At 32.2% G+C, this 16,321-nt stretch overlaps 3 protein-coding genes across 11 annotated transcripts in view; 2 read left to right on the forward strand and 1 right to left on the reverse strand.

Annotated features, from left to right (window-relative positions):
* LOC408294 (protein FAM76A) overlaps positions 1–6,863 on the reverse strand; it is a 46,635-nt gene extending 39,772 nt beyond the window's left edge. For 2 of the 5 annotated variants that reach the window (XR_410423.3, XR_410422.3), the window contains exons 1-6: positions 6,093–6,863; positions 5,540–5,604; positions 5,252–5,465; positions 4,987–5,123; positions 4,582–4,825; positions 4,238–4,475 (exon numbers count right to left, since the gene is read on the reverse strand). Coding sequence is in view for 3 of the 5 variants with exons in the window: in XM_006566006.3 (XP_006566069.1) it covers positions 4,242–4,475; positions 4,582–4,825; positions 4,987–5,123; positions 5,252–5,465; positions 5,540–5,604; positions 6,093–6,188 (990 nt within the window). In the remaining 2 variants the exon portion in view is untranslated. Of the gene's footprint in view, positions 1–2,847; positions 3,504–4,237; positions 4,476–4,581; positions 4,826–4,986; positions 5,124–5,251; positions 5,466–5,539; positions 5,605–6,092 lie in introns of those variants that run through there. The other 3 variants (XM_006566007.3, XM_006566006.3, XM_006566005.3) reach the window with 3 other exon arrangements.
* Positions 6,864–7,712: 849 nt separating this feature from the next.
* LOC408293 (exostosin-1) lies at positions 7,713–15,474 on the forward strand. 4 transcript variants are annotated; one of them, XM_016914250.2, is made up of 10 exons: positions 7,713–7,895; positions 9,047–10,109; positions 10,201–10,402; positions 10,485–10,604; positions 10,710–10,940; positions 11,004–11,270; positions 11,401–11,651; positions 14,612–14,714; positions 14,787–15,141; positions 15,220–15,474. In XM_016914250.2, exons 2-9 carry the CDS (start codon positions 9,226–9,228, stop codon positions 15,135–15,137), a joined length of 2,409 nt encoding a protein of 802 aa, XP_016769739.2. In that variant the 5' UTR covers positions 7,713–7,895; positions 9,047–9,225; the 3' UTR covers positions 15,138–15,141; positions 15,220–15,474. The 4 variants fall into 4 exon arrangements, with proteins under 4 accessions (XP_016769739.2, XP_016769741.1, XP_006566066.1 ...); XM_016914251.2 differs by lacking the exon at positions 7,713–7,895 and adding an exon at positions 7,960–8,812; XM_016914252.2 differs by lacking the exons at positions 14,787–15,141; positions 15,220–15,474 and having other exon boundaries at positions 7,722–7,895; positions 14,612–14,780.
* The window catches only part of LOC552276, a 41,082-nt gene continuing 39,922 nt past the window's right edge, over positions 15,162–16,321 (forward strand). Inside the window, exon 1 of one of the 2 annotated variants that reach the window (XM_624652.6) lies at positions 15,162–15,788. In XM_624652.6, coding sequence (XP_624655.3) covers positions 15,737–15,788 — 52 coding nt within the window. In that variant the 5' untranslated portion in view covers positions 15,162–15,736. The remainder of the gene's footprint in view (positions 15,789–16,321) is intronic. The other variant, XM_006566025.3, reaches the window with a different exon arrangement.

Consider the following 16,321-nt stretch of genomic DNA (forward strand, 5'->3'; position numbering starts at 1 on the left):
ATAATAATAATAATAATAACAACAATACTGATCACCAGTCGATTGTTCGAAGAGTTCGATATCGCACGATCGACTAAAAAAAAAAAAAGAAAAAAAAAAAAGAGAAATTTATCGAAAAAAAAATTCGAAATCGTATTAATCAGACCGGTGACAATGGCCACGAACCATTGATTTCTTCTTTTCTTCTTTCTTTCTATTTCGTATCTTCCATTTTTGGTTTCAGAATCATCGTGAATTTCGTGAATTTTGTAAATTCCGTACTTCCATTAATTATTTAAGTGCCGAATCGTCGACTATTGAAATGAATCAATGAGAAAAAGCGCAGCCTACCAATTAGATACGAAAACGATAAAAAGTAATCGCGATCGATTGATGATTCACGCGTCTCCTAGAATCTCTTGACACGAATTTTATAAGACGAATGGAAAAAAAAAGAACAAGGTGACGTTGGAATCGCTAATCGATAACGATAGCACATTACGATGTATCGCAGACTGATATACGCACGGTTATAAATCGTTTACAAAAATCATTCTAATAAAAGAAAGAAAAAAAAAAAAAAAAAAAAAATAAGAAAAAAAAAATATATATATATATATATATCTAAGTGCATCGCGATACGATTTCAAGGGTAAAAGATATGATTATGATTAACAGCAAGCAAGAGAAACAAATGGCATGAAAGCACAGACCGCGTTTGATGACAATTTATATTCCAAAAAACTTCTTTTCTTAAATGCCTCAGTTTCGAGAAAAAAGGAAAAAAAGAAAGAAAAAAAAAATAAAAAAAAAAATAAATAAAAGTAAAAAAAAAAAAAATAAATAAAAATCGTCACGCGCAACTCGCGTGAACGATTAACCTAGAGAAATCCAAAGGTTCCGCGTCCACTAATTGCAATCTAATCCATCATCTATCCATTTTAGCTTGGAACGTGACAAGTTCAATGGTTCCTGGAAATATCATGGTGCTCGTTATAAGATTTTTGAAACTGATCATTTATTAGATTTCGTTTCTTCCGTTTCGCTGTACTCTTTTTGTGAAAAAAGGGTCCTTTTTTTAAATAATAACGCATAGAATCTCTATCGGCAAACGATACTTTGACGCGTCGGTTAAGTTTAAGGCAGCTTTAAAGTTAACTTTTTATTTCGGCGAATCTCCGTATCTCCCGGAAGAAGAAGAAAAAAAAAATGAGAAAACTAAAAAATGAAACAAAAGGAGAATAATTAAAGCAAAGAGAGAAAGATAGAGAGAGAGAGAAAGAGACAGACGGACAGACAAACGGACAGACGGACAGAAAGAGAGAGAAAGAGACGATACGATTCGCAAGGCCTTTATGCTGATTTTTGCTAACAGGTTAACAGGCAATGTGGAAGACTCGGGCATTCTACCGAATGCCTAGGCCGAATGAAAATTTTCCGATACAATGTGTACGCTATAGTAGCGATCTATCGATTAATCGAGACACGCGCAGGACGCTGAGGTACGCTACCGCTAATCGCGTCAAGATCGTAGGAAGGAATACCACAGACTGATAAGATTCTACGATGTTGACCTACCTTGACGGTAGTGAGTTTAGGCCTGCATTTATTCTATGCCGCGAAAACGACATTGGAAACTATCGTACGAGTATATTTTACATTCGTTCGACGCGACACCATTCATTTTATATACTCATCAAAGACGTAACAGACGTTCCAATCATTAATTTTAATACTTTTGCGACCGTACCATCCGTATTAAGTATAACACGCCTATATTGAAAACTATATCGAAACTATAGGATTATAATCGACACGTGTAATACGATAATGGTGCACAATGATCATACTGACTACAATTTATATATATATATCTAACGAATCCTAAAAGACAGATGAAATATAATTGAATTTGAACGATCGCAAAAGTGTTGATTATCGAATCGATCACGTATATTTTTTTACATGTTCAAAGTACGATGTCGAAGTTGGGGAAAAATGGTTTCCAGTGACGTTTTGTCGATTGTCATTCCGTATATTGCCTCGATTTCCTACCTTGCCTGCATTAAACGCACTATTATAAATAATGAGGTAAAGAGATGAAAGAGAATAGAAAGAAAGAAAGATAGCGTGAAAGAAAGCGAACGAGCGATGAATGTGCGAACGAACGGAGGGGCGAAAGACGAGAGAGAGAGAGAGAATGAGAGAGAGAGAGAGAGAGAGAGAGAGAGAGCGAAAGTGGAAGAGAAGCTAAACCTAGAGCGTAAGATTTAAATTTGCGAAAAGAAGAAAAAAGAGAAAACATGAAAACATGGTATGGAAAGAATGGAAAATTAAGAAGATCGTGTAAATACGCTGAAAGTAGATAAAACGAAGAATCAAGCGACTAACCGCCTCGACAACAGACAAGCAATATTTAGTTCTTACCATCTCGTAATAATTAAACGATAACTCCAACTGTACTTGTACACACGTGTACACACTCGTACGTATTTAAACGACTATAAATTAAATGTTAATTATCCTTACACTTCGTATATAGTAAATTGTTACGCATTTATTATCATTACAATTATTGAATAGATAATGCTCAATTAGCATTTGTTTCTTAAAATAAAGAATAAATATATGGCTGTTGGATATTTATATGCACATATCACTACCTATCATTCACACCTCTCTCTCTTAGTCATAAGCTTTTAATTCATCAATCGCATTCACGTTACCCCTCCTTAAAATTAAGAAATCGTTCGTCGTTTTCCGTCAATCTAAACTATCGGCGTGAAACGACGATCGAATAAGAAAGACGGATCCTTCTTCTAACAGGAAGGAAGTCCAAGGATATGTTTCAACTTATAAGGCGAGGTATATCGTTTTTAACCTTTTATTGTAAATTGATCTACAATCACCATATCCTGGTTCATCGTCGTTTACATCTTCATCGTTATAGATAGGAAAATGTTACAGCAGCACTATTGCTCAATTATAGTGTGTGTATGTGTATATGTGTCTGCATATAACTCTGTTCATTTCTCGCAAGTATCAACTTCGATCGTAAATTTTAATTTAAAAATCACTTCTATCGGAGATCAAATCACCTCTCCGATTCATTATTGTACAATTCGATTTCGAAATGGCGGTTTCTTCGTAATATAAACAAATTTTTTCACGATATTTAGTCTCAAAAATTCGCGATTGCGGGATGATCGTGAAACGGAACTGAAAGAGGGAAACTCTACCTAACTTATGAATAACACCTTTCTTTGCACTTGCATCATCGTCATCATCATCATCATCATCATCATCATCATCATCATCATCATCATCATCATCATCATCATCCCCCTTAAGAAGAACGTGTATGATTTTCCGTGTACACGTCGAAGACAATATATATTCCTATATTAATTAGAAAAATAATACAGATTTTGCCTTGTTAATGGAAACAATTAGCTATATGTAATGTACCACATGATTTATGCGGGTATGGACATTTGAGTATGTTGTCACGGCTAACCAAGTCCCTGAAAACAATGTTAAGACTTCTTTCATCTCGCAGAAAAATTATACGTTTTTTTTTTTTTTTTTTTTTTTTTTAAATCTAAAAAAGACATTTTTTTTTCTTAAACACGCACCGAAAAGTTTACTTCGTGCTATCTTACATAATCGCAAAGAGCACAAGCATAATTATCGGCGGTGCTATAAATTTCAAATCCAAAATATATAGGCAACGATAACGCATAACGAAAAAAAAAAAAAAAAGGAAAAAAAAATGATAAAGAAAATTTATAACAAACTACTGTGATCATCGTAATTAAAATAATCGTTCGGACACGTAATTTATATCGCAAAACAATAATAATAATTAAAATATTTGGGAATAAAAAAAAAAAACACTATGGGCCTTATATCGTACAGTTATTCCAACAGAATATAACATCGTATGGAAAATATAGGAACAAGATAGTGAAAATAATACATTCTTATACACATATTTTAGGAAATAATAGATCACAACTAAAAAAAAAAGCGCAGAAAATGGAATCCTGATAACGTTTGGCTCTTATCAGAGATAAATTATTAAAAAGCCAAAAACGTTAAATCACAAATGAAACATCATTCCAAACATTAAATATATACTCAATTACAACATTTTATTATTATAAATATGTTGTGTCGATGAATTAAAATGTAAATATAGAATATGATCGTACGAACATTAATTGACAAAGAATAATGAGGATGTGAAATGTCCTACCTTATCAAGGTACAGGACTGTCTGTTCCGCTTCCACTGTTGGTCCCAGCTTCTGTTTTTGTGGCAGCTACTCTATCACCTCGCTTAGAACTCTTTGATAAGGAAGCAACTTCTTTCAGCAAACTGGAAATCTTGTGTTGCATCGTCGATATTTTGGCTTCGTACTCTTTTTCTGTCGCTTTCATTTTATTACGCAGCTCTGTTTCTGATGTAAAATTTTTTGCTTTCAATTCTGTAATCTGAGAAAACAAAAAATAATTATATTATATGATATCAGTATTATGTGAATATATTTCAAATTATTATTATTATTATTATTTTCTTTTTTCTCTTTTTTATACTCACTTGTCTATCTTTAGCAAGTAATTGCCCATCTTTAATAGATATTTGTTTCTGAAGATGAGCTATCTTTTCTTTAAGTTGTGTAACGGCGACTACATGATCCGAACTATTGGGATCATGTGGATCATGGACACCAACCATTCGCGCTGCTTTCACCGGTGTTGGACCATTTGTGTCCGCACCTTCGGATTGAGGCGGTAGCTTCGTTACATCTATTCTGTGTGGTCTCTTATTATGACTCTTTAATCTGAAGCAAAATCATTAAATTGACTAGGAATTCATATGGAATATTTATACATTGAACATTACCAGGTTGTGTTACAATTGAAGAGATACTGAAATTGTGATGAACACAATTAAAACTACTAAGCACAAACCTTGCGACATTATTTGTATTTGAATAATTACTTTTGTTCTTTGTGCTTTGCTGCTCGTTGTTGTGCTAATTTCAAATGTGCCCTCCTTTCAGCATCGGATTGTTTTGTTTTTGCCAATGCTCGTTTGTATGACAATGTGCACAGCCAACATAATAATTTTCCATCAACCTTTCAATCAACATATTAATAATTATTGTTCTTATATAACAAGAGTTTGTTTTCAATTTAAAATATTAATAATTATTATTTTCAAAATCAAAAAAAAATCTTGTTATAATTATACAAAAATCAATTACCTTCTTATCTTCATCTTGTCTGTCAAAGGCACACTTTTGTTTGCATTGTTCGCAAGTAACTGGTGGCCCATAACGCTTCTCAGAATTTGTACATCTTTGACATTTACTACCAATAAATGCAGCTATGGTATTGCAATATTCACAGGCCGATGGTTTACCATAAGATTTCACATTTTGTTCACATTTCTTACAAATAGTGCTTGTATTTCCCTTTCTACAAAATAAAAAATAAAATTGTTTGAAAATATATCTTATAATCTAAAATATAAAATAATATATGATGCTTACATCGTTTGTTGGAATTCCGATCTACAATATGTACATTTCACCACAGGAAATGCACCTCTGCATTCCTAAATAAGCAACACAATATAGTAAAAATTCATTAAAAAAAAAAAAAAACCTTATTGTAACAACCTATATTGTACATATTTAAAGTTAAGTCGATTAATATTCACACAGAATTTAAGCAGAAAATACACAATGTTATAAGAAAAAAACATTTATCAAATTAAAAATTAAATAATTATTTTTTCAAAATGTGGCTTTTTTAAACAAAATCGATTAAAATGTTACAATTAACTTTTCTAAACATATGTACAATTATCCTTAAATTGGAGCATAAAAATGAATCTGTATTAGAATTAAATTATTATCTAAATCCTATTTCAAGATTTTTGTTCATTAGAAAAAGCATTAATTGTACATGAAACATGTATTTGAATTAAAAGTTCTATTATTAGCATCGTATCTTGCAAACACGAAAAATGACGCTTTAAAAGAATCAGTAATAGTGTAAAGAAAATTTTTCGAGGAAAAATATTAAAATCCAAAGCAATACCTTACACAATTGTTGCCCTGGAGAAAGTTCTTCAAAAGGATGCCTTGAAAAGCATCTTGAACATGCGAAAAGTGCTTGCACATTGTTCGCGCTCATCCTTGAACAGCGATTCGTGTTTGGCCTCGGTGCCCCAAAACCGTACGTCACCGACGATAAAACCAATTCGTAAAGACAACGGCGGATCGAGCCAAATTTTGCTTTCACTAGTAATCGGCCGTATTGTAAAACAAAAAGAAACGTAAAATTCAACACGATGGCACTTACGATAACAACTCCTTACATGTTTCACGATGTTTTACGCGTCTGACGCGATTGTTTTGCGTACATAACCGCGTCACTTCGCTCGTTCACTGCACCGGTTGTTGATTTGAGACAGCCATCTGTGACTTCTTACGTTTTTACTTGTTCACATTAACGAGTAGATGTCGCTTTCATCTTCTCATACATATCCAACAAAATATGTTACAAACCAATCATTCTTTTCCTGACTAAGAGAACTGATTAATAATTGGTTAAATTGGCGTTAACACAATATTGTAAACATTCCTCGTAGAATATGTCCTCTTTGACCTTTTCCTTTTGAAACTAACGAATCAGCACACCTTGTTCGTCATTCGTATAGTTCAGCAGTTCCGTTTACGCACGTGCAGTAATGCACGCATCTTATGTTTACATAGCTTTTTAAGCATATATCAAATATAAATATAACCTAATAATACATATAACGATTACCATAGTAAATATGTTTAATTTATTTCCAAATTTATTAAAAAATTAAACACAATATCAAATTAAAAGTAAAACAAAAAAAAAATTTACAGGTATGTATATCTTTTACATACTAATTATATCATTATTTGCTTACTCGTATAAAAAATAAATTTTTAAATCATTTTTTTAATTATATGTTTAAGCCTACAACAATTAAAATGAATAATAGCAGAATATGAATTGGATATAAGAAAAGGATTAACTATAAAAGGATGATAATCAAAATTAAAAATCAAGATTCCTGACAATAGAAAATCAAAATCTCTTAAATTTATAATGATAAACTAAAATGAGAAAACTAATGAAGAATTGTTTAAAAAATAGTAAAGTTTTATATTATCAACTTATAAGCAAAATGTAAATTTTTATTATTCTATTATATATTTATTTATGTATATATATATAAGATTCTTTATTTTTAAATGTTATTTAAATTAAATTTTATTATTACATATGAAATTTAATTATTAAACATATACATGTTTCTATTTTAGATTTTTATTATCATTTTCTATTATTAGCTTATTATTAGCTTATTATTTTGATAATATAGTTATAAAAAATATAATTTATTAAATTAAATCCTTAATTATTTCTATCATTTTAAAAAGAAACTAAATTATAACTAAAAATAATGATCATAGTTGACAATAATGAAAAACATATTTACGTAAATGAATCATTAAAATCATTAAAATATAATAAAAATAGGAAATAATACATGTATATTCGTATTTTATTCTATCTAAACATACATTATTGAATATTTATTATAGATAAGAAACTTGCACATAAGTAAAAACTTCCACATTGAAAAATATTTATATGTAGTAATTATATCTTTATAACATGTATTTAAAAAAAATAATCATAAAAAGCGGATCAAGGTAATAGCTTGATCTTATATGATTGGATAATATTTAACTTAGAAACAGTAAATTATTTGCTTGGATAGTGTGCAGAACGTTCGTGGGAAATAACTCAAAAAATAAAAATAGTTATTGAAAAGAAAATTTTTAAAGAATATTATGGGTAAATATTTTATGAAAAATATTAATTTTTTATTCATTATTTTCGATTTATTATCATTTTTTTTTTCCTCTCTAACAAATTTCTTGCGTAACACAATAACCCTCATTCTGATTGATATCATAAAAGCTTTATGCTAAGTTACACATCTCCCTTAAAGAATATTGATTTACAATAAAAAAAAATATGTGCTTTTAATAAATTTAATCGAAGCGGGTAAAACGGTTCAGAAAGTTTATTGTTTGACCACTAGATAGCGGGATAACCTTGATCGACAGTTTTGTTTAGATTTGTAGGAGTGTAGTTAGTACTATTTCGCACACAATCAAACATCTTGAAAAGCTGGGCATGAAGTAACCAATAAGCGATTTGCCAGTCTAATCGTTCCAACGTCATTGCATAACTCGTGTTGCTTTTTAAACCAATTATTTAATGCGCTACGTGCAATGATTTTGCACTTGGAGACGTTTTCCGATCGATGTCACGCGTGTGTAATGACGCCAACCGAAAATGCGAATGGGCGTAATAACGCCGGCAAGTTCTGCGAATTGGATATACGTCAGAACTAACCTAAGAAAAAAGTTCATTGTGCTGTTTTAACGAGATAAATATTATTATAAGACAGTATGAATCGCTATTTAATCTTATTTCATCGAATTTCGATTTCGATATGTTTGACGTTGTTGCTCTCGTGTACAACGTCTGTAATAATTTACGTATAGGTTAACTTACAGCGTCCATAGACGTTTACAATCTGTCATTTAAATTCGACATTTTTTTAAAATCGTAATGTAATATATAAATATAAATATAGAGCTGACGTTTTATTAAAAATAATACGTCCTTAGCCATGTATTTTATAATAAGCACAATTCTTGAAACGTTCCTGTTAACCAATGTTGAATCATACAAATTTGAAGGTAATTGAATACGTGTTTCATCCATTCAACGTTTCTATATAAAAAAAAATTTTAAAATTCTGCAAATAAAATTTTATAAAAACTATGTGATACATTCAATTGATTAATACATTTAGTGTAATACAAAGTATTAATGTGTGAAACTTTATTGTATTACATTTAGTTGAAAATATATATAAATATGAAAGTTCTTATTTTTTTCAATAATCTTTTTTTTTTTTTATTCTATTTCAGCAATCTTTAAGAATGAATTCAATTTCATTCTGGAATAATTTTTGAATTTGTGTATTTATACAATTAAAATAATAACAGATTCATTATAATGCATTTATGATTAAATGCCATGCATTCTATATGTGAAGAATAATGTTTAAAATTAGTGTATATTGGTGTATAACCTGATTGCATTAAAAATGCAAGCCAAGAAGCGCTATTTATTATTATTTGTAACATGTGCGTTTCTTGGTTATTGTTATTTTGGTGGTTATCGATTAAAAAGTGAAAAGTGGACAGGCAGATCTCAGTTGCCTTATGAGCGATTGCCTTCATATTTAAGTCTAAATGAAGAATTCTATGACAAGGATTTGAAAACATCAAATGGAAACCCAATTATGTCTCAACGTACAAAACAATGCCGTATGGAGACTTGTTTTGACTTTACCAAATGCAAGCAAGGTTTCACAGTATATGTGTATCCAATTGAAGATGTGATAAGTCCACTATACCAAAAAATATTGAATGTTATTACAGAATCAAGATATTATACATCAGATCCTACTCGAGCATGTATATTTGTATTAGCTCTTGATACATTGGATAGAGATCCATTATCGACAGAATTTGTGCATAATCTTCCTTCAAAATTAATGCGTTTACCATATTGGAACAATGGCAGAAATCATTTGATATTTAATTTGTATTCTGGAACATGGCCTGATTATGCAGAAGAATCTTTAGCCTTTGATTTAGGATATGCTATGCTTGCAAAGGCCAGCATGTCTATTTTTAGACATAGACCTGAATTTGATATATCTATTCCATTGTTTGGAAAACAACATCCAGAACGTGGTGGAGAACCGGGACAAGCTTTAGAAAATAATTTTCCTAATAATAAAAAATATATTGCAGCTTTCAAGGGTAAAAGATACGTCCATGGTATAGGTTCTGAAACTAGAAATGCCCTTTATCATTTACATAATGGCAAGGATTTAGTGTTTGTTACAACTTGCCGTCATGGTAAAGCATGGAGAGAGTTACAAGATGAACATTGTCAACAAGATAATCAAGAATATGATATGTTAGTATTAAGAAAAGATATTTTAACAATTAATTAAATTCTAAATATTTAAGTATTTTAAAAATGAATAATTTTTAATTTATTATTTTAGGTATGATTATGAAATTTTGTTAATGAATGCTACTTTTTGTCTTGTACCAAGAGGAAGAAGACTTGGTAGTTTTCGATTTTTAGAAGCTTTAAGAGCTGGATGCATTCCAGTTATTTTAAGTAACGGTTGGGCACTTCCTTTTCACGAACGAATTGATTGGACACAAGCTGTTATATTTTCTGATGAAAGACTGTTACTTCAAGTATATAAATAATATCAAAATAAAATCTAATAAAAAGCATAAAGAGCGAAATTAATCTATAATATAAATATTATTTTCTTAGATTCCAGATATAGTACGGTCTGTGTCCAATGTGCATATTCTTAAATTACGGCAGCAAACACAATTCCTTTGGGAACGATATTTTTCGTCGATAGAAAAAATTGTATTTACAGTATTTGAGGTAACGTTATAAAATTAATAATAATAATCGAGAATGATATTATATAAAACGATAAAAAAATAATTTCTTTCTTTTTAATTTTTTAATATTTTGTCGAATTTATAGAATATTCGCGAGCGTTTACCTTGGGAAGGTACAAGAGAAAAGCTTGTTTGGAATACTAATCCTGGAGCATTAGCAATATTACCACAATTTGCTGATAGTCAACAAGAACTTCCATTTTCGAAAAGTAATCCAGGTAATACCTTCACTGCCATCATCTACTCGCAGTTAGGATCTACTGCTGTCTTATATCGGCTGCTTAAGAGTCTCGCGAAAAGTAAATATCTAGATAAGGTAAGTTAATCGTGTAAATGAATACCTATTTTTATTTGATATTAATACACTTTTCTATTTTAGATTATTCTTATGTGGAACTCGGATATTCCATTACCAAGAAGACCACGATGGCAAGGGATCAAAGCATCAATACATGTTGTCACAGTTGATGGTATATCTCAACGTTTTTATCCTCATCCATTAATCAAAACTAGTGCCATATTATCTCTAGACGAAGATGCCACACTCAATACAGATGAAATTGATTTTGCCTTTACGGTATGGAAATCGTTCCCTGATCGAATAGTTGGTTATCCAGCGAGATCACATTATTGGGATGATTCAAAAGTAAATTATTTTAATATTTACTTTTTTTTTTTTCTAAAATTTTTACGTTAATTTTTATATATTATTTTACATATTACAATATTAATCTATTTTTACACTTTTTTTTTCTCTCTCTTTTTTATATTTGAAGCGTTCATGGGGTTATACAAGTAAATGGACAAATGATTATAGTATAATTCTAACTGGTGCCGCCTTTTATCATCGTTATTATAATACATTGTATACCGAATTACTGAGTTCGACGCTTCACAAGACTGTCGAGCAATCTCAAAATTGCGAGGATATACTTATGAATTTTTTAGTAAGTCATGTAACGCGAAGACCACCTATCAAAGTAACTCAACGGAAGTTGTATAAAGATACCACAGTGGCTGGAATCAGGTATGTACTTATTACGTACCTATATCGAACTGCTACGCAGGTGAATAAGATTTCCGAATATTTTTAACGTTTGGTAATGAACAATTTTCTATTTTTTCTACAATAAACATATTTCCCACCACTAATAATGTATTAACAAAGTAAAGAATATCGAAATTTAAACTTGGCCAATCAAATCACAGATCGTATCGTATAGTCGATTTTTCACAATATCGATTATACTTTTGCGATAATCGATTTACAAATCGTTACTTCGAGGTTTCCGCCATTGAATCGAAGTGACGTGCGTCGTTCGTTTGACTTTACTAATTTAGAGTAAAAAGTAAAATATATTGCATTCATATCAGTTTTTATTTATACCAATAAGTGAAAAAAGATAACAGTTACATCAACATTGAATTATAAGTTTCATGTTTGATACAATTTATCTTCAAAGTGTTGTGTTTTTTATCATTGTCGTTATTTGTTTTGTACCCCATCATCGTGTGTATTTTGTTGCTATTCAAAATAGAGCTTTCTTCGTGGTAAGTTTCCATTTCTAATTTTTAATTTCATTTTTTCGTCAATGTTTAAAATAATATGTATATTGTCGCTTGTCATTATTATTGTTTTACCTGCGTAGCACAAAAAAAGTGTCAGTATTCACGAAGCATTTTCAGGAATTATTTGATCCATCAATAATTTTCAGATCTCCATGGAATGACCCAGATCACTTTATACAACGACAAACGTGTATGAACACGTTTGTAGCCGTTTTCGGGTACATGCCATTGTTACGATCTAATATGAGGCTTGACCCTGTTTTGTTCAAAGACTCTGTAAGCAACTTGCGCAAAAAATATAGGCAAATTGAATTAGTTAGTAATTAGAATTATACAAGATATTTTATCAGTTATACAGTTATTTACCCTCGAAACGGGCATCCTATATATATATATACATATATATATATATATATATGTAGCCTCGAATATTTCTATTAAATAGTGGCGCATATTGCTAATTGCAGCCGCGTGTGCGCGCTAGAGGCTATTCCAAAATGTATAGGAAACATTTACATACGTTGTAAGTAAGAAAAACCATTGTATTATAGTGGTTATCAAGCAAAATCAAGAAGGTCTTTCATTCTTGAGGAATAGCGGATTCTCTGCGCTTTTATATATTCGCAAAAAAATGAATTTTTGTACAAAGTATGGGATATCTTGTAATATTGTTCGAATCTAAATCGAGCCACGGTATACAACCGTTGTTGTATATACAACCGTGTTCAATTGATGTACATACGAATCGTTTCATAGTTACTAATAAAACGAAAAAAGGGGAAAAAAAAAAAATAAAAAAAAAAACAAACAAAAAAAAACACAAAAAAAAAAAAGAAAAAGAAACGAATATTATTTGACAAATTCTTCGACTTTTAAAACCGGCCTTTGGAAGCTACATACAATGTATTCTAATTATAGTCAATTGAAATCGCTCGAAACCAAATTTATCAAACGCTTACTTTTCTCTAATCGTTGAAACAATAATTATCGTGCAGATAATATTTTATATAAAAAAAATCGAACAAAAACATGTAGCTATGTCCGGATTACGTCTTGATTAGTAGCCTCAGGGATGGATCTATTTAACGCGAGAACTGAAATACAGCTTACGACTTGATGGACTATCTGAGAGCTATTGATACAAATATAATTTTTTATATATATATATATATTTCAATTTTTACAATTAACAATAATTAACTTTATCGATCTTGCTCGATGTTTTAAAAAAAAAAAAAATGAATGTTTACCTCTGTTCATTGTTGCAATAAGTGTAAGTTTATGTATTAAAATATTTCATTCGTTTTTTCAATGTACACACCCAACATCGTATGCTCGTATGTAGTTTCTTCTATGTATTCTAGGCATTCAGATTAATCAAATATGTAGAAAATATTTCAAGATTTTGCGTATTATCGTTGTACATGTATATTACATATTTCCGTTTTTTTGTTCGTCTCGAATACGTATATGTATATGCTCGATCGCTCTCAGGAGATCTTTAAAAGGAAGTAAGAAATTACTTGTGACAATATCGCAAGTATGTCTAGTCGTTTACGTTCATTTATATCGATACATCCAAGGGAAAAAATGATCCACATGATCCACGTAGCTAAACACTGGATGCCAGATATTTGTGTTTTCACAGTGTAAGGAATGAGAATGATGTACATATATATATGTGATATGTTCATAATTATCATGTGATATATTCGTATAATTATCGGATACAGGATTAAAAAGGACTGTGTAATTCCACCAATGGCATTTCTTTATCGCGACAATGTTATAATATATATGTTACTGGAAATGTTATATTTTTTATCGTATTGCTGATTTTTAATGCTCGAAGGGTCAGCAGGAATAAAGGATTCTTTTTTAATAAATATTCTCTTATTCGTTTCTATATTTTCTATTCGTAATATATAACATAAGAAATGATTTTTTTTCTTCTTCTTCTTCTTTTTCTTCGTTCTTATTTATCGTCGTAAATAATAAAATTTCTGGTTCTTCTTTCCTGCATACTCTTCACCGTATATAAATTTAATCGGATACGGGACTGTGCAAAATGGTCGCTTTTGTTCGGTTATCGACAAATTTATCCGCATTTGTTACAGTATCAAACATTATTAAATTCTAACAGAATGCTATTTTAAAGTTAACGAGTAGTTTTCATTACATACAATTCCATGCTGATTGTAATCTCCTTTCGTCAAAATAATATATCTGAACAAATATTGGTGATTTTATATGGCCGAGAAAATAAAGTTTTTATAAAAAATAATCACACGTTGGCTCGTCAGAGGGACATATATTTACAATATTTCATTTTATATTATTTTATATTTTTTTAGCCGCGGTTGTTAAATTACCATCGCTTCTTTCTTTCTTTTTTCTTTCTTTCTTTCTTTTATTTAGAGATTTGTATCCAGAGGGAGAAGAATCTCGACACTTCGATTCTTTCCAAGATACACCGATACACCGTTCAAAAATTCCTGGAGAGGAGATTGCGAGAAGAAAGGTACGGAATATCTCACTCGATTTTACGATCGTACGCGACGATCCAAACTAACCCTCGATATCTCGTTTGCAGGAGAAAGAGCGCGTGGAGATCGACGTGAAACTTTTCTCTCTCTCTCTCTCTCTCTCTCTCGTTTGGTCACGTAAGCCGAGAATGGTTTCAGGGTTACCGATACGAGGAGCGGAAAAATGTGATCGAAGGAAGGCGGATTTGGTGGTGGAAAGAGCCAAGTTGATCCACCACCACCACCACCGTCACTTTCGAGCGCGCCTCCACCACCACCACCGCCGCCTCTACCACCTCCAGCTCCAGCGCGAATTGTGGCCCACCACCATCGCTCGCCTCGGTGATCGCGAGCAACGCGAATGGTGGTGGCCGCGCGATATAGCACCAACACTCCCTTCTTTGTTGCCGCTTTGCTAGAAAGGTGACTATGCCAAGAAGACAGGAGGTATTGAGCACGCCTTGCGTATACCCAGTCACCTTTCTCTCTTCGTGACCGTAGCATATGTTTTGCGACGTCGATGGAGCTCTCCCGGCTTTGAACGGCTCGACATCGAAGCTGCTGCTCCGGCCTCCTCGTTGCCTCCTTTCTTCCCTTTTCTCTTTCCTCCCCCCCTGCCCGCCGCTCCATTCTTTACCGGATTCTTCCCGGCCAAGAGGAGCGGAAACCGAGAGACCGCCAGTGTTGTTCGCCCGACCGGTTCGATCGAACTCGGCGTGAAAAACGTAATCGGGGGAAAAAGGAAGAAAAAAAAAAGAAACGAAAGGAAAGGAAAGAAGGAAAAAAGAACGTGGCGCGGAATCTCCGCGTTTCGCCCATTTTTAATTCCTCGTTCCCTTCCCCCACCGATTCTTCCACTCGAATTATCTGTGCGCGAATCTTTCCAACGTTCGAAAAGAAAAAGGAAAAGAAAGAAAAAACGAATTATCTCGGAGAGAGAGAGAGAGAGAGAGAGGAGGCTCGCTTCCTCGCGTGAATTCGTCGAGGTGTCGAGGAACGGAGAGATAGAGGGACGAAGATGATCATCGTGAGCAGCGTGTTGCTCCTGCTGGCGGTCGTGTCGAGAGTGGGTGAGTGTTTGACATTTCTTTAAACCGTACTCCTTCTACCTGCAATCTATCATTCCTCTTATTCCTATGCGATGACGTAATGAAATATTATCCAACGTTTCGAATCAATTTTTTTTTCTTTCTCGCGCCTCGTATCGAATATTTTAACCGAGCATTTTCGCTTTATTACGTCATCGTATATTTCTCTCGTTGTTCCTTTTTTTTTTCTCTCTCTCCTTTCTTTTCGCTTTGCCGCTCGCGTGGAATCGCTCGAATAGCTCGATTTTACGAACGAAAGTTTATGTTTTCGTTCGTTCGTTGCGCGAGATTCGAGAAACGCATTTCGCGCGTTTGCTTCGAAAGCCTTTGAATCGCGCTCGAAGGTCGAAGAGGAAGCTAATTCGCGGATGAACGGTGAACGGCAAATACGTATGCGACGTATTTAAATACGTATCTCGAATAGTTTACGTTACGTAATGCGCAATTGGTATTTCCTTCGAAGTTTCGAGGCGAAGTTTCGAAAAAAGAAAACTTCTTTGAAGAAGGAAACGATC

This window comes from Apis mellifera, linkage group LG10 (genome assembly GCF_003254395.2).
Source record: "Apis mellifera strain DH4 linkage group LG10, Amel_HAv3.1, whole genome shotgun sequence".
Lineage (NCBI taxonomy): Eukaryota > Metazoa > Arthropoda > Insecta > Hymenoptera > Apidae > Apis > Apis mellifera.

Excerpts from the sequence above, each read along its gene's own strand:
- LOC408293 (XM_016914250.2), top strand. The coding sequence starts at position 9,226 with ATGCAAGCCAAGAAGCGCTATTTATTATTATTTGTAACATGTGCGTTT. Across the intron at positions 10,110-10,200 it reads GATAATCAAGAATATGATAT|GTATGATTATGAAATTTTGT; the intron begins GTTAGTATTAAG and ends TTATTATTTTAG. Across the intron at positions 14,715-14,786 it reads AGGAGATTGCGAGAAGAAAG|GAGAAAGAGCGCGTGGAGAT; the intron begins GTACGGAATATC and ends TCTCGTTTGCAG.